The 24,074-nt window shown below is 38.1% G+C and overlaps 3 protein-coding genes across 3 annotated transcripts in view; 1 reads left to right on the forward strand and 2 right to left on the reverse strand.

Moving 5' to 3' along the window:
- Positions 1-149: 149 nt before the first annotated feature.
- ndfip1 (Nedd4 family interacting protein 1) lies at positions 150-7,908 on the forward strand. Its single transcript, XM_028459725.1, has 8 exons — positions 150-367; positions 4,084-4,177; positions 5,416-5,555; positions 5,641-5,728; positions 5,883-6,007; positions 6,116-6,182; positions 6,278-6,386; positions 7,794-7,908. Exons 1-7 carry the CDS (start codon positions 332-334, stop codon positions 6,382-6,384), a joined length of 657 nt encoding a protein of 218 aa, XP_028315526.1. The 5' UTR covers positions 150-331; the 3' UTR covers positions 6,385-6,386; positions 7,794-7,908.
- A 151-nt stretch (positions 7,909-8,059) lies between these two features.
- On the reverse strand, positions 8,060-12,955 carry fgf1a (fibroblast growth factor 1a). The gene is made up of 3 exons (XM_028459726.1): positions 12,706-12,955; positions 10,070-10,173; positions 8,060-9,973 (listed from the first exon to the last, which is right to left on the reverse strand). Exons 1-3 carry the CDS (start codon positions 12,851-12,853, stop codon positions 9,773-9,775), a joined length of 453 nt encoding a protein of 150 aa, XP_028315527.1. The 5' UTR covers positions 12,854-12,955; the 3' UTR covers positions 8,060-9,772.
- Positions 12,956-17,699: 4,744 nt separating this feature from the next.
- Positions 17,700-24,074, reverse strand: part of nr3c1 (nuclear receptor subfamily 3, group C, member 1 (glucocorticoid receptor)) — a 37,046-nt gene continuing 30,671 nt past the window's right edge. The window contains 3 exon segments of the mRNA XM_028459723.1: positions 17,700-21,455; positions 22,534-22,691; positions 23,538-23,668. Coding sequence (XP_028315524.1) covers positions 21,303-21,455; positions 22,534-22,691; positions 23,538-23,668 — 442 coding nt within the window. The 3' untranslated portion in view covers positions 17,700-21,302.

A 24,074-nucleotide genomic window follows, 5' to 3' on the forward strand; every position in this document is an offset into this window, starting at 1 on the left:
CATTGACCAAATACAGTATCACAAACATGATGAAGAGGTAATTCAGGAAAATAAATGTCTTTATAGGATGGCCAGATATTCTTGATATCAAAATGGGGCCACGATCCAAAAAAGGCTGGGAACCACTGGTACAAGGCGTCTGCTGCCTTTAAGGAACCGCCAATTCCCACGGTCCCTGAAGGCAGCAGCAATCAGCGGAAGCCGTCGGACAGAAATGTGAGAGGCTTTGCTAACTGTGCTGACTTTACAGGCCGCATTCCTGCTTCCTTAACGGCTTTCCAGCAACTTAGGTGGGAAAGGAACGCGTCGGATATTCGGTTCCTCTCCCAGGATGGCGGAACAAAACAGCAACGTCAGATATCAGGAGGTTAGTACACTAAGATAAAGCTAATGATTAGAGCTAGCTGCCACCGAGTGGAAGCTAACAGCTAGCTGCTATCAGGCGTCAGCATGAGCTTATCAACGAATCGACGTGTGTTTACAATATAGATAGACTGATAAACAGCTAGTGTAGCTGATATTAGGATTTTACATCAGTGCGTAGTGTTACTGCTATGGTTGTGTTTGTGCTAGTGTACTAGTACTGGTCTCATCAGATCAGTACAGTAGGACAGTAGGTACATTTCTTTAAGCCTCTGGATCCACACCAGGTTCAGGGTCACTGGGACACAGTATGACAGATGCGTTGCGCTAAAGACCAGCGCGAAGTTATTTAAACAATGTGACTATTGATTCGGAAACGTATCAATAGCTTTTTTGACTATTGATACAAAAACGTCTGTATTCCGGACATTTTCTACATAAACGCCTGACTCAAAGATTCTTCCTTCCGGGTTCGAATGCCGCTTTTGTCATGCATATGTATATATTTCATTTTAACTCATTTAACAGGGCAAATTCCACCTTTAAAAATACATATACGAAAAAAATAACATTTTAAGGTATTTCCTGGGTTAGGGTTAAAATATAAGGGTTAGTGGGGTAGCTAAAAATAAATATGAGCTAAAATAAAACTGACGGAACTTTAAGTCGCGAGGTGCACCTATCACGTCACCTAAACTGGCCAATGAGGACTGTTGATTTATGTTTTTTATTTTCTTTATTTTGCTATTGAAAGAGGCCATTACGTCTCAAAATAACTTGACTAATCAATCAATCTTTATTTGTATAGTGCCAATCGTAACGTGTTATCACAAGACACTTCGCTGAAAGCAGGCCAAAGACCTTACTTTTTCTTATCTAATTACTTTATGACTTTGCTTAAGACCAGAGGTAGGCCACTTTTATCACAGCAGGGTCATAAAAAATGTATTTGTTTGATTGGAGGGTCACATGATCAACATTCATGTCAGCATTCAGAATAATTGCCAATCTTGAGTTTCAATACAGGAAAGAACAAAATGTTTTTATAGCAATTTCTGTGTATGTTTGTTGACTTACTCATGTGAGGCATTTCTGTAGTCCTTTTATGTATTTTTCCTGTAAAATGTGTTTTTTGCAGTCACATTGTGTATTTGTGCTGCCATTTTGTTTTTGTTTTTTTTTTTGAGTAATTTTTGTGTATTTCTTTTGTCGTTTTGCCCGTTTGTTAGTACTCTGGTGGGTTTGCAGAGTAATTTTTTGTTTTTCTTGCCTTTTTGTGTTTTATTGTCATTTGTTATATTTTTCTGCATAATTTTGTGTATTACTGTTGTCGGTTTTTTTTTCTTTTCATTTTTGTAGTAGTTTTGTGTTTTTGGAGTATTTTCTGTTTTTTCTCATGTCTTTTACTGTATTTTCCTCCAATGTTGTATGTTTTTTAAAATATATTCTCTTGTTTTATGTATTTTTCTTCATAATTTTGTACATTTACTTTGGGGGCCGCATACAATTAGACCAAGTGCTGCTTGTGGCCCCCTGGCCCCCAGTTGCCTATGTTTGCTTTACACCCACATTACATAAATCAATTTTTTCCTGTATTGGTAAATATTAGAATATCAAACTTAATTATGAGACTGTTATGGTCTGTGGAATTGCAAGCAAAAATGTCCGTTAGTTTTTAATTTTTATTTTTTTAACATTTTTGTTAGCGACCGACACATCACTATTATCTGAGTAATTTCTCTGCGTGAGATATTAGATGGTGTGAACAGTTTGAAATGTGTGTGTCTCATGCCCAGTGTTTGAGACTTAAGAGCTTTGGTAATATCAACACAAATAATGTATCCTCATTCTTGGTATGAAAAACAGAAGTGAAATAATACTGCAGCTAGTAGGCTCAGGTGCAATAATATTTAAAAGAAAGTGTCTATTTGTACGATTGCCGTACGGACAACCTTCGGTGCTATTGGTACGGTTACAGAAGTACACGTACGTAGCGTCTTAGGGTTAGATTATTATAACCCAATATCGCATCAATTTTAAGGGTTAAGTTTAGGTTTAGGGTAAGGTTTAGTCTTAGTCACGCAACACTGACCAATGACTGACCTATCACGTGACCTAAACTGGCCAAATAGGGGCGCTGCGTACGGATTGAATGCCGGTATATTGATACGGCAACTGTATGGATTGCCACTGCTTATTTAAAACAATGGTCACATTTTGAGCTTTTTATAAATCAGGTATGTACAATAAGAAGTATACGTTATCTGGCCAGACTGAATTTTGATCGTTTAAATACAAACACTTATATACATATTTCCTAAACTTTTCCAGGGATTAATTGGCGTTTTACCTTCCTACATGTTCTAGGTCGTGGCTATGGATACGTTATCCATAGACTGCTACTCTATGCATACGCAGCGCCCCTCATTGGCCAGTTTAGATCACGTGATAGGTGCACCATGTGACTTAAAGTTCTGTCAGTTGTATTTTAGCTAACCCTTTTATTGTAGCCCTAACCCTAAAATGTTTATTTTTGTTGGATATGTATTTTTAAAGGTGGAACTGCTGTGTTAAATATAAATAGCCATAGTCCCGGGGGCCATGGCTACGTTTAAAGTAGACACTTTCAATGTTCTATGAAAAAATGTGTTAATCCTACATTATTGTGCCTAGTATTAGAGCTGGGTTAAAACTAACAAATAAATAAATACATCATTTTCAATCAGTTTTTCTTTGAATAACCTGATATAAATTCATAAAATTTTAAAATTGACTCTGCGTCTCTTCTACCGTATGTAATTGTGGGCTCAATTCTTAATGTAAACATTAATATTTTTTTACTGCACCATGTTAAGTTACTTTAGACTATTTACTGCCTTAGATCTAAAAGAAAAATTGGTACTCTGGGACTGAAATGTTCTTAATCAAATTACAATCACAAATATAATCGGGCCCTTATAAATTGAAACAAATCTATTTGGGAAATCTGAATCAATACCAAGATCTATGGAGGAATAGAGAAAAGGTCCAGTGTTTATTTTGCCGTTTGGGTTTGACGTCCAATGAGCTCTAATCTTAAATTCAAGGTGTTGTCATTGTCTGTAAACTAAACCATTGTCATTCTGAGAGATTTTAGAAATCAGACCAGAAAGAAACATTACCATAACCCCTTTGCAGAGTTGAGAAATTAAAAGAAGTGAAGGCCTACTAAAGAATTGGTTAGAAAACCCTTTTCCCAACACTTTCTAAACTATAGACATATCTTTTTATCAGCCATAAAGACCAGATTGAAGTTTAACTATAAAACATTGGAAAAAGCATGCTTTGTTTAGGAACCATGTATCCTACAGACAAATGACCGTTTCTAGATGTTATACACCTTGGAGTTCAGTAACATTATTTTACCCAATAAAACCCTTAGCATGTTTGCCTACATATAGAAGGATGTAATGTGAATATGCTTTGTAGGATTCCTTCATTTCAAAAACCGAGGTTTAAATAATCTGTCCAATCATAATACACGCCCCTCTTGAGGAATGGCTCTAAACGATGCTTTATTTTCACACAAATATAATTTATAAAGCCAATTTGAAACACTTGTTTGTTTTATAAAGCTCTTTTGCCTGTCATCCTTTTATTATAGCATTCTCAGTATCACCACTACCAGCTTTCATAAGGTGGCATTAATCCAGTGTTTGTTGTTTGTTCACATTCTTTCAGCTGGTGAATGAGGAGGAGCTGCCCCAGCCTTCCCAGGAGAGTTCTTCCCAGGATGCTCCTCCACCCTACAGCAGTGTAGCTGCAGCTAATGCAGGTCATTAGGCTTCACAGCTTCTGCACACATTGTAACCATTCAAGTCCCAGAGCATAAGAGCAGATACTCATGGAAACAATAGAACAAGTGTTGAAGTACTTAAGTAAAACCAAACTGTGGATAGCATAGTATAGTCTTTTTCTTGTGAGCCAGACACTTGTGAAAGTATAAAAAGAAACTTGTTTTGGTTTTGAAATCAATGTGAGTGAATTAAATGTCCAACATACTGTTTGTACACACTTGCTATGCTCCCTCCCTTGTGGTAAATCAGCGTTAGTGATTTGACAGACTGCTCGTGTAATTCATCCTAATCTGTTCGCGTTAGATTGGATACGTTAAAGGAGAATAGACTGTGCGTGTCAGCCTTATTTTACTGTCATGCTTCTAATCTCACTTCCTCAGCAGCAGAGGTCAACTAGTTGCGTAAGAGAATGCTGCTTCAAGCTCTTCCTGGACACTTTTATAGATCCATTCTAAGGCTATTAGTGTGTGAGCAGCTCAAGGGAGGAATGCTGGATCCGATCCAAATGGCCCAGATCAAACTTTGGGCTTCTATAGGAACAGAAACACTAATGGAGGCCTGCACCACTTTCTTTTGTGCAGCTTGTTCGTGCTCAGTCACTGCTCTTTCTCATTGGCAGGAGGGAATTTTTTGTTTCAATTTAGTATTTGTGGGATGGTTATTTTACCTTCATGTACTCTCAGGTGTGTGGCACGAGTGAAAGAAAATGTTAGTCTTATTTTCATGAAACATTTCCTGACAAATATCATGGAGACACAAAGAATGCCAATTAATTTGTTGTGCTTTCTTTCTAACAAAACAAGAAAAGTTAACCAGTGAGTCCAAATTATTTGAAAATGGCAATCTTTTTTTTGTTTTTGTTTTTTTTTCTTCGACAAACAAGCACTTATAATGTTTTTGAGTTGTTGTTTTTAATAGCATTGTGCTTCCCTAGCTTCTAAACCAACAGTAATCTGAAATACAATAACACATGTACAGGAACTGCCAAAAAGTAGTTTACAGAGATCCAATAAGTCGTCAGTTCTAACGTGCAGTTAAAAGTGTGATGAATGTTTATTTACTCTTGGCCGTATTAAAGTGTTTCAGAACAATAAAGAGGTTCCATTAGAACATTTCGTCATCATTTCCTGATACATTCCTGTTCATTCAGTTTTTAAAGAGTGGTTTAAGTTGGCAAATGTTAGCATGAAAATTTTTCTGCTCTTCACACCCACAGCTTTTTTTGAGTACAAAGAAGATGGAGGTAGATTTCCTAACCCCCCGTCCTACAACGTAGCCACCACCTTGCCCTCCTACGATGAAGCTGAGAGAAACAAAGCCGAGACCGCCGTCCCCCTCGTTACTGGAAGAGTCACGGTATCCTCCCATTTTAACGCATCATCATTGAGAACAAAGTGTTTGTCCGCTGGTGTTGTAGTGACACTTGGTGCTGTTGGTGCAGGAGGAAGACTTTGTGGCCAGAGATGATTTTGAAGATGCTGACCAGCTGCGGATAGGGAACGACGGCATCTTTATGCTCACATTCTTCAGTAAGTAAAGTAACCATGTTCTACACTGAAGTCGGGTCTTGGCTGGATTTGAAGTGATCAGATATTTTATGGGTGTACCAGCCTCCACAGCAAAAGAAAAATAATTATTTTTCAGTAAGAGTTGAGTTTAAATGATTCATCTTTCTGTCTTCAGTGGCATTCCTCTTCAATTGGATCGGCTTCTTCTTGTCCTTCTGTTTGACAACATCTGCTGCCGGTCGCTATGGTGCCATCTCAGGCTTCGGCCTGTCCCTCATCAAATGGGTTTTTATTGTACGGGTAAGACTTCCCCACAGGTTTAACCTGAGTATTTCTTTAATTCTCTAAATCATCACAATATAAGCTTTGAAAGTGAGTGACTTTGAGCTGTTTTTCCTTGTTCTGCAGTTTTCTACTTATTTCCCTGGGTACTTTGATGGCCAGTACTGGCTGTGGTGGGTGTTCCTGGCTCTGGGTGGGTAAAAGACTTTAATCATTCTGTAAAATTGCCCTGTTACTTTATTTTGATGTTGAATAATGCCTTTTTTGTGACTTTCTTTTGTACTCCAGGCTTCATGCTGTTTATCAGAGGATTTGTTAACTATTCCAGAGTGCGTAAACTGGCTGATCCCACTTACGCCACTCTTCCACGAACAAGGGTACTGTTCATCTACTAGAGGTGAGTTATCGTACTGTGATCACTATCATCATATGAGCTTTTACATGATCATTATGTGTAGACATACTCATATTGCATGGATCTGTATTAGGATGGGTGATAGTGGCATCCAGATGCTCAAAACAAAACGAGCACCATAAAACATTAAGTGTCTCATGGATGTTTGATGAAACTCACTGGAATAACCAGATTTCAGTATGTTTAAGGCAGACAATGCAGATCTATTTTCCCTGAGTGCTGCCTGCAGGTACAACAGGCTGTGAAGAAGCAAGTGACGTGCTTTACCTGTTGTTGCGTTTTACTGCTGAAAATCATTTCCACACTGTCTGAGTTACAGTGCATCTCTAACTGGGGCGGATCATAAAGTGTGCTGTGAATGCAAACCAAGCCAAATTAAGGCGATAAAATGATCAGTTGTTCTCCACCGTTGGCCTGAGTCCGTGGCTATCCTGGTGTGAACGCAGCCTGAAATGCGTTCAGGTGACTGCTTATGGATCTCTGGAGCTGCCACTAGACTGAAGAAGATTAATTTGAATGTGTCACACTGTGAAACAAGTAGTCAATGTTTCATGCTGAACGCTCTTATTTAGGTAGAAAGTGCTGCGTCTGCATCACTTCTTCACTGATTACTAATCTAGTAGCAGGTGACCTGTGTCAGGGTAGAGCATATTGATGATCATTATGAAAGTCAAACTGAAAGCACTGATGGAGGTTATCAGTAGTTAGTAGCATAGCTTAGATATGATTCTATCTGGACTTCAGTGAGTCAGAGACTGTCACATTTAAGGACAGGAGGGACCGAGCAGTTCCAAGGTCAGAGGGTGATAACAACATCCTGTGTGTCACTGTAGACTGTCAATTTTCTGGCTCGTGATCCATGTGGGGTTCATCAATATCAGCCCGTTGACTGAACTTTGATTATTACTGCATTAATAGCTGAAGCAATGCAAAACTGTAAAAAACAAAACAATAAAATGCATCAAAATACTGGTTTCTAGTGTTTTCCTGCTACAAGGACTCAAAGAAACTAAGAAAAGATGAGATCCACAGCTGGTCTTGCTTCCCTGACTTGGGTTAATGCACTTCCTTTAAGCTCTATTGAAACCTGAGTGACCTTTGTTAATGGGAACCAACCCATTGTGTTAGAAAAGGGAAGGATTGGCTGTCAGGGCTGGGTTTAGATCAAATAAAGTAATTGTACCTGTGAAAAACACAAGTTAGAGATCATATCAGTGTTTGCATGTGGAGCGTGGTTTTTGTGAAGTTTAGTGTTCAAGCTGCTTTTCAACACTTCTACTGTTTCTGATGACATCAGCAGTTAAAAACCTCATCTCGAGGCCTAAAGTAGCAGCTACTGTTGAAACCAGTGAAACTCTACATTTTGCTTTCCTCCCATGTTGTAACCAGGACACTGATGTTAAGGACGTGAAGAAGAGGAGGAGCATCAACTAAAATCAACGTTTTGAGATGAAGATGACCGAGTGAGCCATTCAGGAATTTGATTGCTTGTTTTTCATGTTTCCAAACTTTAATAATGAAAGCTGGTTAAGTGTAATAGTCCCTCGGTGTACTCATTAGTGGAGAGTGTTAAGTGCTATTTACATTAGTCTGTAATGTACAAGTAATAATGCCTTATATCATTAAAGCATGCATCTGCCCTGAACATGGTTAGACAGGAGAATCCAGCAGGTAGAAATGACTCTTTAGAGCATGCAGCACACTTAGTAACCTACACTGATCTTATTTCACAGGCTGTTTTTGATGCATCTTAAGCTATTCAGTGCTAACACACTCGCCTGTTGGTAGTAGTTCTAACCAGGAGGGGGCGACGTTGCCAGCAGCTGTTTATTCACTAGACCATGCATCAAAGGAAACCATCTTAGTAAACACACGCATCAAGGTTTGAAACAAGGTGTCAGTGAACGCAGCACAATTACATCCATGTGTCAGTGTTTAGGGTTTGGCTTGTGAATTGTCTGTTGGTTCTAAAAGTGAAACGACTTCTCCTGGATACAGAACCCAGATGTGATGTTTGCAGCAGGCGTGTTAGTAACTAAACTGAGTAGTCAGAGAGCAGCGATGATCACATGTGACCACGCTGTTTAACAAATTGTTTTGCTTTTTTGTAGATAAGCACATTTCTGATGCATGTCTTTATAAAGCTTGCTTAGATGTTCTAGAGTGACCCGTTATCTCCAGCCCATTCAGTGTCAATGACTTAGTTACATCTTAAAGAACAATTTCCCCCTAATCAAAATCAAATTAACCTGAATGACATATCCTGATGGGTTTTTGCCTTAAGATTTAAATTGTAACATCCAGAATTTATTCCCTAGTTTTTAAAGAAATCTTTAGACAATGTGATCATGTTTTGCATCTAAGAAGTAGCTATGATATCAAAGAATAATGTATGCAGTTGCACTTTTAGACATCTAACACAGTCCCCCAGATTCACTGTTGTCATATCTAGATGATAAAAAGCTTGTTTGTGTATATTAACGCACAGTAAACGGTTGGAATCATCAGCTGCTTCACACTTCTGCTATGGCTTTAATTACAGATCAGTCATACTTCTTTCTATGTGTTGTAGATCTGTAGCCTTTGGGGTTTGTTGATATGAAACTGTACAGATAATATTTAGTGTTTAATAAATGTCACTTTTAATGGGATCTGTGTCTGTAGATTCATTCTAAAAACAAGTTTCCCCCATTAATTTATTAATAAGTTATAGCAAATGTATCGCATTCACAAAAAAACACAAGCCTAAAAACGTATTCTATATCCCTTCATTACATAAGAGCCAAAGAGAAAATAACATACTCTCAGTAAGCTATTATCAGTGATCATAATCTAAGTACTTCCTGTACACGGTTCACAATAAATAATTCAGGTTTAAAAGTATGGGGCGCTGATTGTAAAGTTATGCAACATTTAGCAACAAACAATGTTTTAAAAAAAAACATGATTTGTTTTTTATGTTACTTTTGAACAGATTTACAGCAATACTTGTGATTTGTCTTTCTAGTAAAAATGTCAATGTTAAACCTAAATATTGAATTTAAATGTTAAATCTAAATGTCACGGGTAAAACTAAATATATCTATAATGCATATTCACCACAAGTACCAAAATATCTAGATTTAATATTTAACATATTTTACTAGAAAGTACTGCTGTAAATCTGGTCAAAAGTAACGTAACAAAAAATTAATGTGTTTAAGTGTGGTTTTTTGCTAAATGTTGCTGTTTATGTTTAGCATTTGCGCAACTTCACAATTGGTGCCCCATATAAAAGCATCCTCAGCTGCCGGTTACTCATACATCAGAGCTAAATGAACTACTTTCTCCATGGGACGTGATCTTCTCTCTGGTTCCAGCCTTGTTCTTCAGCCCCGGTTGTTATCCAGGTTTCTTGGGAGGAAGAAGATGGCCTTCTGTCCGATGTTTGTTCTGGATCCGAGTTTAGTTTTCCCGTTTTTCTTCAGTCCAACGTACCAGTTCTTGTCCTGGTAGTTCTGTGACTGATACGTGTTGTAGTGGTTCTCCTCCAGTTTCTCCAAGAAGTAACACTGGTCATTCACGGTAGCCTGAGAGAGAAACACGAGTGTGTTATTCCAATATTTACAACAATTATAATTAGCACACAGCTTGGATTGTATGACTCATCAGAGGCCGACACTCACTGAGCCGTACAGACGACCATCCTCACTCATGGCCAGATACCGCCTGGCTTCAATTCCCTGGATGACCACCACGCCTCTGTCCACGGATTTAATCTTAAGAACAGCTGGTAGGAGAATCAAAAAGATCAACATCTGGACTAGTCTGTATACCTGAATGTCAGCTGTCGGAAGAGGTAGTCTTCTAAAGCAGCTTCTTAAACTACTCAGTGTGACTCAGCATCTCAATGTAGATGATCTTCAGTGCTGAACAGGCTTCTTATAAATGGATAAGAAAGTAATTCATGCAACGCAACCTCACTGAAGTGATCACATTGTGAACATGTGGAGTCAGAAAGTGAAAAAACTCAAATCTTGTGTGTGCTGCAGTGTTTACAGATCCACAGAGAAACCGCTTACGTCAGCGTTAATTACCAGCATCAGGTGCAGGGGAAAGCAAACAAAGGGTCAAACTCAAGTGAAGTTCACAGACATCAGATGGAGTTTGAACCTGGGCGAAGGAGTGTTTTAGTGCTCATATCTTTAAACGTTCACACACCTCTTCCTTTATTGTCTGGTTTTCCCATTACTTTGATTAAGTTGCAAAATGATGTGTGCGTGGTCTCGAAACTTTTCAAAGAAAACAGGCCTGAGCAAAAAGTCCAGAACACACTGGTTAAAGATGATTATAGGATTTTTTTTATTTTATTTTTTTTAGTAGACTGAAAGAGAGTAGAAAACAAGACGTAGGAAGGAACATGAACAAAAAAGACAAATGCATCAAGAAAATTAATAAAATGTGAAAGAACATTAGCAAAAAAAGAAGAAATGAGCACCTGAGATCGTCTAATGTCACCCAGTTATTTAACAACCATACTGGACTGAAACCTATTTAGATAAAGAATGTAGAAACTTCCCTTTAAGGCAAATATGAATTAAAGGGATGAAGAACACAATGTAGAATCTGAGAAAGGCAACAGATTTTAAAGTAATGAGATCAAAGGAAAGAAGAATGGCTGGGATTGAGATGAGGATGAGTGAAATCCACCTGCAGCACATGGACCTTCTCACCTCATGCTCTTACTAACAGTCAGTGACTGACACACTGAAGGATGTCCTCATGTTTTAAGCTGGAGAACAGGGGTTCTCAACCTTGCAGTCGCCAGATGCCTTCAAGACACTAAGAATACATTTTTTTTTAACAATTTGAGCTCATTTTTGCTTGTTTTTACCCTTTTTCTGCAACAACACCAAACTTAACATATTTAAATGAATTTTCATCACTTTTTCTAGCCATATTTTGGCTTCATTTCATGCATTTTTGCTACATTACTCTAATTTCTGCCACTTCATCACATTTCAATGTCTGTACATTTTTTCCACTTTCAAGACATTTTTGGCACTTATAAACCATTTCCACCACATTTACCACTAAATGTCACATATGTTAAACCATTATTGTCATTTTTAACCTCTTTTCACCTTATTTCATGCTATTTTTGTCAATTTAACCACATTGTTTAAGCTAATTGTTCCAATATTGATACTTTGAAGCCCTTTTTTAACCACTTTTTCTGTTTGTTTTTGGCCACTCTAATTTGCAACATTTAACCAATTGCTTTTTTAAATCTAATTTCTCCAACTTTTCCACCATTTTTGGTCACTTTTTTATTTCTGATTAGGATTTACATCTTTAACTATACATGATAGCCCAAATAATAATACACTTCCTGGATAACAGTGGATATTATTAAATAAATAAATGTGGTTATCACAGATTTATAGAACAATGGACCATCATTTTGCTGATTATATGGATGGGCCCCAAAAAGCTCTCCCTTTTATTCCCCCTTATTGGTGGCCCTGTCTCCACATGACTATGTTCAGATACAGTGGGGGGTCCCCTGTCTCTGGGACCTTTATTTTGGGAGTCGCGGGCTGAGAACCAGTGCCCTAGAGCAGTGTTTCCCAACCAGGGGTACGCGTATCCCTAGGGGTACGTGAGCACATTACATGGGGTATGTGGAAAAATTAAGAATTTATTTCCAAGATAATAAAAAAAGATATTCTCAGTCATTTCACAAGTCCGTCAATAAAATGGTACGTGTGCGCTATGACTTGTTTTTAAAGTTTAAATGCCTGTTTAAAGGGGACATATCAAAGAAGCTCCTTTTGTGGTAAATGTCATAACACTTATATATAACACAGGCAGGTTAATTATTTATTTTGTATTTATTTATTTACATTACTATTTTTTTATTTTTTCCTATTTTTTCTAATTTCAACATTATTATTTTTCTTTAATAATATAATCATAATATATTAGTATTAATAATACAAATGTTTACTATAATATTATATCTTATATTTATCATTTTTATTGCCTTGAAGGCAACATTTTATGTTTGAGTTATTTCAGAAGATAATGCTTGAATATTAATTGTTCAACTTAAGAAGATTAATGGCTTGCATTAAATATTCAGTTGTGTTTTGTTCTACTTTTGGAGAATCATGAACACGTGTGAGTGAGTGAGGGGGTGCTCATGGTATGACAGAAAATGTTCAAGGGGAACACAAGATAGGAAAGGTTGAGAACCAGTGCCCTAGAGGCCTAACGAGCAGCATGATGCGTTCACGGCCCACATGTGTGGATGTCTTACTGTGCTCGTCCACCTCCTCCCTCCGGCCCTGCACCGTCCCGTCGGGCAGCATCTGCAGGTGAAACCCTCCGTTCATGCAGTAGAGCCGCGTCAGCCGGCGGTAGTCTTGCAGTGGGCCGCCGTCCACAGCTTGATAACCGTCCGCCATCGTGAACACTCAGAGCCACCCACAGCCACAGAGGAGATGGACGCTGTGTTTACATGCTGTGAACGAGCACTGGCACCAGGCTGCTGCTGCTGCATGCGCGTTCACGTGTCCTGGCCCAGGACAGACTGCTGATGCTGCTGAAACCATGAAGGACTCCTGAAGGTCAGCCCTGCTTTGTTTACTAATGAACAACAACAACAACATAGAAATCAACAGGAAACTATCAACTTAAAACATCTGGATTTTAACACAAGTCCTTTACATTCCAGGAATATTTGAATGTATTCTCCCTCCACTGTAGGGACCAAAGGTAATAATTAGACTGCAGGTGTTACACAGGTGTGTGTAATTACCATATTAGGAGCAGGTCAACGCGTATGAGTTCATTGTGAATGGGTTTGAAATCTGGTGGGATTAATGGAAACCATTTCCAATAAGGGATAGATATAATATGAGGTCTTAAGCTTTCACTAATATGTTTAGGTTATTAAATAAATTAAAAAGAAAAAAAAATATCATTTTAAAAAAAGTTTTAGGGTAGAGAAAGGAAGGATTGCCAGCCACTGGGTGGTGCGCGCGTGCAGCCTCTGTAGGCACCCCACATGCTCCCTTGTAGCTTGCAGGGAGGGTGGGGGGGGGGGGGACGGAAGGGCCGGTGTAGGCATTGGGATAATAAACCCTTTGCTTTCCCTCTGAAATAGTCAGATGATGTGTGACGACTTTGGTAGATCTGGTTCAGAAAACAAAAGTCCAGGTGGCGATGGAGGAGGAGGGGGAGATGAAGGGGATGGAGCGTCAGTCTTTGGTGAAATAGAAGACAGACAACCTTGAGCGGTTGGTGTGTGGAGGAGGCCAATGATGATAAACAATTTGTTTTCGATTCAGGTGAGCACACTTTCGTTAGCCTTTAATCTTTGGTCTCCAGTAGTGAAATCCAATAATGTTGAGTTCATTAATCACATTAGTCTGCGTGTTGAATGCTCTCCCCCATCCTTCAGAAATGACTGCAGCCTTCCCAAAACAGCTGCCAACGTAATACAGACTTTGCTACAGATCAAAAAGCTGCCCGCTCCAATCAGCAGCATCCCTGCTACCATAAATCCAAACATGTAGATATCCTCCACGGAAAACATGGACAGACACACGACCTTCCACTTGTTCCAGAAATCCATTGTGTATCCAGCCGCACATGTTCCGTCACCCCTGCCCGGTCTTTTTGTTGAAAAAATGTGTTCGATTGCATTGAGAGACCAGCTGACCAATTCCATAATTTTGGTTTTTGGATAAAGTGCAGAGAGTCTCCTATTAGATCCACAAGACAGAAGACAAAACAATGAGGGGCAGATAGGGAGGAGAGTGGGAGCAGAGAAGAATGCAACCGCCTTCACCGAGTAACAGAAGAGAAAAAACATGACACCAGTCTTCCTCCAAACTCTTGGACCTTGATTCCCGAATGAAAGGCACACTTTACTTTAATCGAAAAAGAGGACCTTGGACCACTTGCCAATAGTCCAGTCCTTCTTCTCCTCTTTTTTTCTGCAAATACTGAAAAATAAATGGTGATTTCTTCCCAGTATTGTAATATTTTAAAATCCTGTTTTCGTGGGTTTTATGAGCTGGAAGCCCAAATTATGTTAAAAAAAACAAACAAAAAACACATAAATACTTAAAATCATTTAAATTGTGAGCCTTGAATCTATAATCTATGAAGGTTTAACATTTTGAATGCAATTATGGAAAAATTAAACAACTTTTCCATGATATTGTAATTTTTTGGAAAGGGTCTGTATTCATTACTTACCTGTGATGAAATGATCGCTACAGGATTTATTGTGTGGCTTTCCAGGGTCAGGTCGGAAAGCTTTCCTGTTGATGATGGCTCGCCATTTGTTTCTTTGTTCCGTGGACAGACATTCTGTTTGTTCATATTGACTAGTTATTATTTTAGGAATGCAATAATTTTATTTTCCCCTGACTTCGCACTATATGAGCAACCCCACACAACGCACGTATGCGGCATGACACACGACTAACACACGGGTAAAATTGGTGACTTGGGTTGGGGATCATGGGAGTGGAAACCCATCTATACTCTGTAACCTGTTTTTATTTCCACAACAAATCATGGAAAATAGTGATTATAGTGCCTTTTTAATATTATTATGACTTCCCTTGGTTAATGCCTTAGCATGCATGAGATGTTATCGTAACCCAACTTCTTGGAACACAATAAATAATACTAAACCTTCAAATAAAAATATTAGATTTAGCTTAGCTTATTAGGAGTTATCAAACCAAAAAATGACCTCTTTCTCTACTCATTCTCACTCTAGTCTAAACTAGCTCCAAATTACCAAAACTCTGAACTGACCACAGAAATCAACCATTTGTTCATGTTCCTGTCAAACCTCTGAACCACATTGTACAGCCCATAGACATTATATACTGTACATAAACGTTGCATCGACTGTGGAGGGACGCGTCTACAGCGCTGCCATCTTGGAGCGGTGCTGGTGGAGGTAGCTGTGCACGGATATGTAAGGGATAATACTGTATACAGTATTATTAGCAGGTTGTTATAGCTATTGTGAAATGAACGCAGACAGGACGGACCAAACCATCAGTGTTATGAATCTAGCGTTCCTAGCAACAGCCTGTTAGAAAAAAAACACACTTACTGCAGTAATTGATGGTTTAGAAAGAATACAGCATCTAATAGAGCTAATAATAGGCCTAGTTAATGATGTTATTATTATTATTATTGTTGTAGACAATTCGACAAGGTTTTGTGGTAACTGAGAGGTCCGTGCTCTGCAGTGGTGACTTTAACAGGACAAATTGGACAGGGAGTGAAACACTAGTAAATAGTCCTGTAGATAGTTTTCTGTGAGGATTGTTTATGTTCTTGTTCCTTGAATTTCAGTTCTTTTCCTACAATGATAATAAAGATAACGATGATAGGGATATAATATTAATAGTGCCAGTAATAATAGTAATAGTAGTGGTTATGATAATTATAATAATATCAATAACAAAATAATATAATAAGAATCAAGTAACTATAATACAATAATACAAACTATATTAATAATAAACAATTTAAAAAAATGTTTTATAAGAACATAATATAATATAGCAATAATAATAAAAATAACAAAATACAACAGTAATAATAATACAATTAAAATAACCAGCAACTATAATATAAAGTATTAATAAAAAATAATAATACGATAATATGAGAATATAATGATAAATATAAGAATAGCAATAACAATAATACAATAATAATAATTGTCACATGCAATGTATAGCCTTAAGCAATGTTGTCAATAAAAACCTGAGCACATCTAATCGTTTTCTGGGTTCCTTTTGTTTTATTTATGTGTATCTATCTATGTCGTCGTTTATTACAAACAAACCCCTTGAAAATTTAGCTATTTTTGACAATTAATATTAATATTAACAATTAATATTAATAGTCATAATATTAATTGTGAGCACATCATTCCTCTATAAATGTAATGCACTGTAAGGAGCGAGTGGCACCGTTCCAAGATGGCCGCCCTGTTGACGCACCTCTAGTGGGCGGCAGCGAAGCTTCCGTCATCATTTTGGGCTCCTCCCCTAAATGACGCAAACTTTTACACGCGCTTTGCGGAAACGCCCTCTCCATTACTCAAATATTCTGGAACGACATGTTTGTTTGTGAACGTAAAGCTTAATATGGACATACAATTTGATACAAAAGATGTTATTTTTGGTATTTATGAAAAAAAAATAACTCCAAAGAAATCCTTTGTGATAAACCTGATCTTATTATTGGCAAAATATCATATATACTGCTCTAAATTATCCAACCAGAAACCTAAATTTATCGTATTCCAATCAATTTTATCCTCATACATAATCACTTTAATTTAAAGCGCTAACCAACTCTAAAGCTGTGAACACCAAAGAACTATGTATTGAATTTGAACTGTAAATTGTATCATTATTTTCTCACGCTCTCTAATTTATTTTTTATACCTGTATGTAAATGACCGATATGAAAATCGACATTTGCATTTGTACATAACTCAAGCCCCTTGCTTTGTTTGTCACCTATTGTAACAATAAAAACCAAATGCCCTCCCCATTAGCTGAGCTAAATATGCAAAATGATAAAAAAAATATACAACTCGAATAACACAAAAACAGCAGAAATAGATGAAATGACAACAAAAATACATGAAATCACTGCAAAAACACACACACACTGACAACAAACATACACAAAAGAACTAGAAAACGACAACAAAAACATACAAAATGACAACACACCCAAAACAAAAAAAGAAATACACAAAACAATGACAAAATATATAAAATTCTTCCAAAAACACACAAAAATTACAGAAAAACATACAGAAACTTTTGTTCTTTCATGCATTAATGCTCAGGTTATTATTCTAAATGCTGACATGAATGTTGATATTGTGGCCCTCGAATCAGACAAAGAGTTGCTCATTTCTGCCATACCTCAGAGCGTGCGCGCACACACACACGTAAAGAACCACACACGTCACAAACAGTTTGACCTTTAATCAATGAAGGAAAAAGATCAACAGGAGTCACACTACAGAGAAATAATACAGAAGGGAGGGACTGAAAAAGTATTATTTGGAAACAAATACGCCACGTTTTCTTTACAATGGATTATATGTACATATTAAACTTGTCTTAAGCAAAACAAAAGGAGCTTTTTTTTTTTTTTTTTTAGAGAGAGAAAGAAAGCATTTACCAGTGAAAGATGATCCGCCCTTGATAATTCTCAAAAGTTAATGTCTGCATATGTTTTATACAAAATAGATTTACAAACAATATTTGGGTAGTGCAAATCTTTTTTTTTTTTTTTTAGATTCAAGCTGGTTGATTACTTTCACAAACAGTTTGTGTTTGAAAAAAGACAGATTCCTATTCTATTCACAGTATTACACAATGTGACCGAAGCCGTCATGTTGGAGTAAAAACAAAGAAATAAAAGGGTTGTAGTTTAAAAACAGAGTGCTGTACAGGTGTCTCCTGGGAGCTCCTCAAACTCTGATGTTACTCTGAATAAGTGAAGGGTTTGCTTTGGTCACCTTGGAGTGAAAACATCAAATATCTGTGCAGTCTGGGTGGACCGATAATAAATGTTTCCTGAATGTCCTGACAATCTGAAAAAAAGACAGGACGTGAATCTCCTGCGCGCAAATAGCTTATATCAGAAAAGTAAAAGAACAAAACGTGTTGGTAGACTGTTGTTAATATTGCATAATCTGAAATTCTCCTCAAAAATGTCCAGCAGAGTCAAACATTTTTGAGCAAGAAGGCAGGTGTGCGGTTTTAAATATATTTCTGTGTGTTGTTTGTATAAACCTGTAAATAAGAGCAGCAGCAGTGGCAGCAGCAGCAGCAGCAGACATGTGGATACGCTGTATGTGAAAGTAACCCAGGAGTAAAAGCTCTGCAGCTAATGAGAAGCTTTCTGAAACCACTTCAAAGAAAGAAGAAGCTTCTGTTGTCGAAGTCTGTGAGGACGAGTGACGTTGATGGCTACAGGTTTTTATTCCAAAAAATAATCAAATATTCCTAACTTATTAAGACCAAAACACAGAATAAGAGGTCCAAACTCTGACTGTTTTTGGCTTTGACCAAACACAAAGAAACTCAAGGGATTCAGACTATGTAAATAATCCACTGGGATCTGGGAGCCGTTTTAGATTATTACAACAAGTGCTTTTGATAACATTGTTTCATAACATTTAAAAATCCCAGGGAGCTCACGCTATTAGCTTAACCTAATTCTCCAACCAGACAGTTATATTGTTACCTTTAATCTGTCACTACCTTTACTCAAAAACTAAACAGTTTCTCTAAAAATTCACATTCTTCGATTGAAGTCGTCGGGAAAACAAAGCAAATGCAACCGTTGGAAATGCTGCAGTAGCTTACTTCAAAGTCTCTTCACACACACACGAGCACATGTGCCTGTGAGAAGAGGAACATTGAAACAAATACTGACCAACTCTCAGCATCAATGAAAACAAGAAGAAAAAACCAAAGTGTTTGGCACTAAAACGGTTCCCAGAGGAGAAAAAGGAGGGCTTTTTGCTTCATCTTTACATAGACACGAAACGCTGGGAGGAGACAGAAGCCAGTGGTGATTGAGTGACAGAGGATCAGCCATCAGACACATCAGAGTGGCCTACACACACACACACACACACACACACACACACACACACACAGGGTGCTGGAAAAGCTCAGTGTCAGCAGTGATGGGTGTTAAAACACAAAGAAATCTGCCAACTTTTGATCCAAAGTGTTGCTTTACACACACCGTCTATCATACAAACCGTTTGACACATTGTGGAACAAGCACTGATCACATTTGTGTTTGTATTTCAACATCAATCTACAAGCAAATTAGCATTAGCTTCATCGTACTGTAGCACCTCCGTGCCTCAACTTTCCCTCTTTCGGTGGGTGGTATAATGAAGCTAAAGGTGTTGCTAGGCAACAACCAAATCTTCTCATATTCTGCATCCCATCCTAGGTCATGATTGAACACACAGAATGATGGGTGAGAACACAGAACAGTTTAATCCAACCTACAACACGTTGCTCTTTAAAGACTTTGATCCCAAAATCTTTAACCCCTTCATTACCATTGTTAATGCTTCCATTATTAAAAAACATCCAATGCTGATGATGCTTAGTGAAACCATCCTGTCCAATTAAAATGTCCCGTGACAGTGACAACCACATTTAAGTCAGACGGTAAAAATCCAGTTTAAAAATGTGACGCACCGTTACTTCCCAACCTGTTTGTGTTCAAATGCACACACATTAGCATTCAGATTAACTAATAAGACACAACTTTGCAAACACAATAAAAACATGCCCTCTTAATTGATTGGTAGACGCAGGTATCCATGACATTCAACTACTGGTTAACTGGGGCAGGAGTGGTTAAAGCCGTGTTTCCATGGTAGGAGCCATCCTTCCTCTTTCCCCCTTAGCGCACATAATTCAGAAATATGACGTTTGCATTGATCCATTTTGTTTTGTAGAACGTTTAATGACGTTTCTCAATCATCAGGCTTCAGAGCGGGGACATTTACACAGGTAGATACTTAATTAATTGTCCTATTTCAACTGTGACATTATTTTCTTCAGATTGATCAGTAGGTGTCTTAATGCACCTTTTTTCCTGAGATCATTGATATCATGGATCGCTGTGGAAGCTAAAGAAGAAGCTGAGGACGCTTTAAGCTCTTTAAAGGGAGGGAGTTTGTGGGATACACTCCTTTCTGGAAACACTGCCTTAAATGCAAGGCAAAAATTGGGTAATTTTCCTCATAGAAAATATTCTAAATCCATTTAAATTCAAACAGTAAAGACTGATGATTCAGCACAACAGTCTTAGAGTCTTTTAAAGCCGTTAGCACTGTGGAAGGTGTTCTCAAAGCAACCCAGGGGCCGTGAGTGCGGAGATTAGGAGCGAGCTTCGGCTATTATTTCTCCATGAACAGGGAGGACTTCTGCACACGTATGTGGAGCATGAGCTTCCACTTTTAAAACAGAAACACCACCACTGGGACAAAAGGAAACATCTGAAATGCATGTTATATAAAAAGTACAATCAACATGTTGAGGTTAGACCATTGAAACGATCAGGAGAAGCACGGGGGGAAAGAAAATGGCTAATGATATGGGAAGTAAAAAAAAAAAGGCACATGTTTTTTTTTTTCCCTTTCATAAATAGCGAGTGTAAACCTGGAAGAGGTCGGCTTGTTGGAGGAATCATCTTCTGAGAGGTGGATGTTGGTGAACAGTCCTATGGTCCCCCATAAGAATCTATTCCAAGCATCAAAATCTGCTGAGCAGCTGATTCCCATGGCGACTAGAATCGTTACAGAATTGTATGAAAACCAAAAGTGGAACATTAAACATCTGTTCAGGAGCTTATTATTACATTTGTTACCTGCTCAAGTGACAAACACCTGGAATATTGTAGAAAGTGAAGTGGCCTGAAAATGTAGAAAACACTATTAGGACCTGTACACAGATGTTTGTCATGTGTGAGAAGCCTGAGAGCACGTGGATGTTAGCCTATTCCTCAGAGTGAGTATCTTACAAAGGATTCCTACTCACTGTTAAACTCTACATCTTAACTAAATCCTTCCTGCTCGCCGTCCGCTTTCTGCACATATGTCTCCGCTCTTTCCTTCCTGACCGCCGCTACACACAGTTGCTTACTCGCTCCCAAAATCACCACTCACACCTTGCCTCAGATCCTCAATGTTTGGGGCTTTCTTGGAGGGGCGGGGCTTGGGTCATTTGGGCAGACGTGTTGGGTCTTTAAGGCATTGTGTCTGTTGGGGAGAAAGGTGGGTGGGGTGGGGTCGGGGTTAGGGATCAGTCATCTCTGGTGAAAGAGGAGAGGTTTGACGCTCCCGGCCTTGAATTTTGGTAACTGGTTGCTGATGATCTCTGCGAGCATCTCTGGGAACTCCACACTCAGGGACTTATTCACAAACGTGTAGAAGCAGAAGCTGAGAAGTCCGCCGACCATCTGCAGACACACACGCACATGCACACGCACACACACACAGAACAAGTTAGCTTCAGCAAACACATCCACACTGAGCGTGCTCCTACCTGATCCAACTCACTGAATAATAAGAGCAACCAACAGGTGACCTGCTAATACTCACTAACCTGCGGAGATGATGACTGCAGCCTACACAGGACCTATTTTAAAAGCACTGGTCACCATGGAGACCAGAGGTTTTTAAACTGTATCTGTCATCCAAATAGTTTTTCATCTCTTGGTTACCTTGTTAGGCTTCTTTATCCATAAAAATGTAGGTTTTATTATCATTAGTGTGGGTCTGTTTACCTCTATATTTCAATTATTTTAAATGGGAAAATGATTCTCAAGAGAACTGTAATGTAGCAGGTAAACTACTTTAATAATTTTAACTATGTATGTGTAAGCCATAGAACTATAACATGATTCAACATGTTTGCGTTTATATAAATTGTAAAGGACAGTTTTTATAGAATTTCTGTGCCAATTCCAATTATAACGTCAATTACCTGAACTCAATTACAATTTCAACAGCAACATATCTTTTTAAATTACAATTTTTTTTTTTTTTAAATTACAATTACAATTATGACTACGCTATCACTGTAATTAATGATCAATTATTAGTTATGATTACAATTATAATTGACCCCAACCCTGACAACAATAAATACATTTCTGAGGCAGAAAACTTAATACAGCTCAGCTTAAATACACAGTGTTAAAATATTTACTATAGGTTCTGTGCTGTCTCTAAATATTTGTATAATTATAATTAAATGTGACGTGTCCAGGGTAACACTAAAGTGTGGTTTTAAAAATATTCAGGTAAACTGCTTCTAAAAGGAATCACTTGTCAATCCTTTTGTCTGCTTTAAGTCACTCAGTCACAATAGAGTTAATGATTCAGCTCTAAACTCTATCAATACGTCAACTAACAAATACAATCCCACACAGCAGCTTTCCATAACGAACAATCAATAGAAAAGCTGCAGACGCCAGCTCATCAATGAGCACCAGCAGTGACAGTGGTGAGGGTCACGTGACCCAGCATGCGTACCTCATGCATGGAGTCCAGTAGCTTGGTGAGCTGGTAGAAGCGCTGCCAGTTCTGGCTGGAGTTCTCTTCACGCTTCACGATGGCTTTTCCCAGTTCCTTAATGTACGACATGCGGAGCTCGTCAAACACCGCCTGACTCTTCAGGCCGTCCTTTGGCACTGCAAGACGACACAAACTAAAAACATCACCCTGGGAAAAACTACAAAAAACAATACATTTAAATATTTGTTATTTTTCTTTTCTTCAAAGGCCGATGCAGATACCAATTTAAGAAAAAAAATTCAGCCGATGGCCGATATCTAAAGCACATTGATTATGAAAGACAACTAAAACACTCATATGATATAAATGTATATATTAGACATTAAATTAAATACACCAATAGAATTATAAATATATATTAAACTTTAAATATACCTGTTCACAACCAAGTAAAACAAAAATCCTTATTCTATTAAGGATATAATAGAATAAGGACATTTGATCAGCACTATTATATTATATCCTTATCCTTTTATTTGTAAGCATATTGGCTTCCACCTCTCCCATGCACATGCTATTATTACTACTTTTTTTGTTTGTTGTTGTTGTATATTCATACATCTGAATGGATGTTTTTTATGTTCTTTCTTTTTTCCTTAAATGGCTTCTCTAAAGTGCTAAAAAAACAAAAAAAAAAACGAAATTTGGCCGATGGCCGATAATGAAAAAAATCCACATATCGGCCAAAATTTTTATTACATGAAGCAGTGGTTTATTATATACTGTAGGTTTAACGACTACAGACCAGCACACTCGGATTAATGCACTTTAATGAGGAACCATCATCTCCTTTATGATCGCTACTAATCCAATTCCCACTCGTCATAATTGCATTCAGTTCATCAGCTGGAAAAGTGCAGTTAGACGAGCTTTTGTCTGTGACTGCACACGCTGCTGGTTCCCAGGAATGGCTCCATCACTGATTGCATTAACTCAGACGCTGTGTAGCAGTGCAGTCTCACCTGTGCTGAGCAGCAGCAGGACCTTCATACACAGGTACTCGTCGTGGGACACCTGCAGCCTGACAAACTCGCTGGAAATCCGCAGCATCTGCTCGCACTGGTCGGCCATGTAGGGCAGCTTCATCCGCTCCCTGGTGGGTTCACACGGAACAAAATGGAGCTCGTGAGTGACAGCATGTGTATTGCAGATTTTTGGCAATAAATTTAGGGATGTCCCGATACTACTTTTTCACTTCCAATATGATACCGATATTGCAGCCTTGCGCAAAAGGCTTGATCAAGTGATGTCACTCAAACAGAGAACAATAGCCAGCAACACTAGGTTAACAGAGCAAATGAAAAACTCCGGCATAACGTTTTTACACTAATCAACATATTATAATGAAAATGCATGAACACTGAATTTGATCAACTTCATAAACAGCTTAATGCAGTTCAAACATACAGTAAAATAATGTTATATTAATAATTTTCAAATCTTAAGACGTAAAAAGGTTCAACTGGGACCAGTTTAGAGGAAGTAGAAAACCTTGGACA

This window comes from Gouania willdenowi, chromosome 10 (genome assembly GCF_900634775.1).
Source record: "Gouania willdenowi chromosome 10, fGouWil2.1, whole genome shotgun sequence".
Classification (NCBI taxonomy): domain Eukaryota; kingdom Metazoa; phylum Chordata; class Actinopteri; order Blenniiformes; family Gobiesocidae; genus Gouania; species Gouania willdenowi.

Coding starts and splice junctions, on each gene's coding strand:
- ndfip1 (XM_028459725.1), top strand. CDS start 332: ATGGCGGAACAAAACAGCAACGTCAGATATCAGGAG. Junction 368..4,083: donor GCAACGTCAGATATCAGGAG/GTTAGTACACTA, acceptor ACATTCTTTCAG/CTGGTGAATGAGGAGGAGCT. Junction 4,178..5,415: donor TGTAGCTGCAGCTAATGCAG/GTCATTAGGCTT, acceptor TCACACCCACAG/CTTTTTTTGAGTACAAAGAA.
- fgf1a (XM_028459726.1), bottom strand. CDS start 12,853: ATGGCGGACGGTTATCAAGCTGTGGACGGCGGCCCACTGCAAGACTAC. Junction 10,174..12,705: donor GGAGGAGGTGGACGAGCACA/GTAAGACATCCA, acceptor TTCTCCTACCAG/CTGTTCTTAAGATTAAATCC. Junction 9,974..10,069: donor ATGGTCGTCTGTACGGCTCA/GTGAGTGTCGGC, acceptor TTTCTCTCTCAG/GCTACCGTGAATGACCAGTG.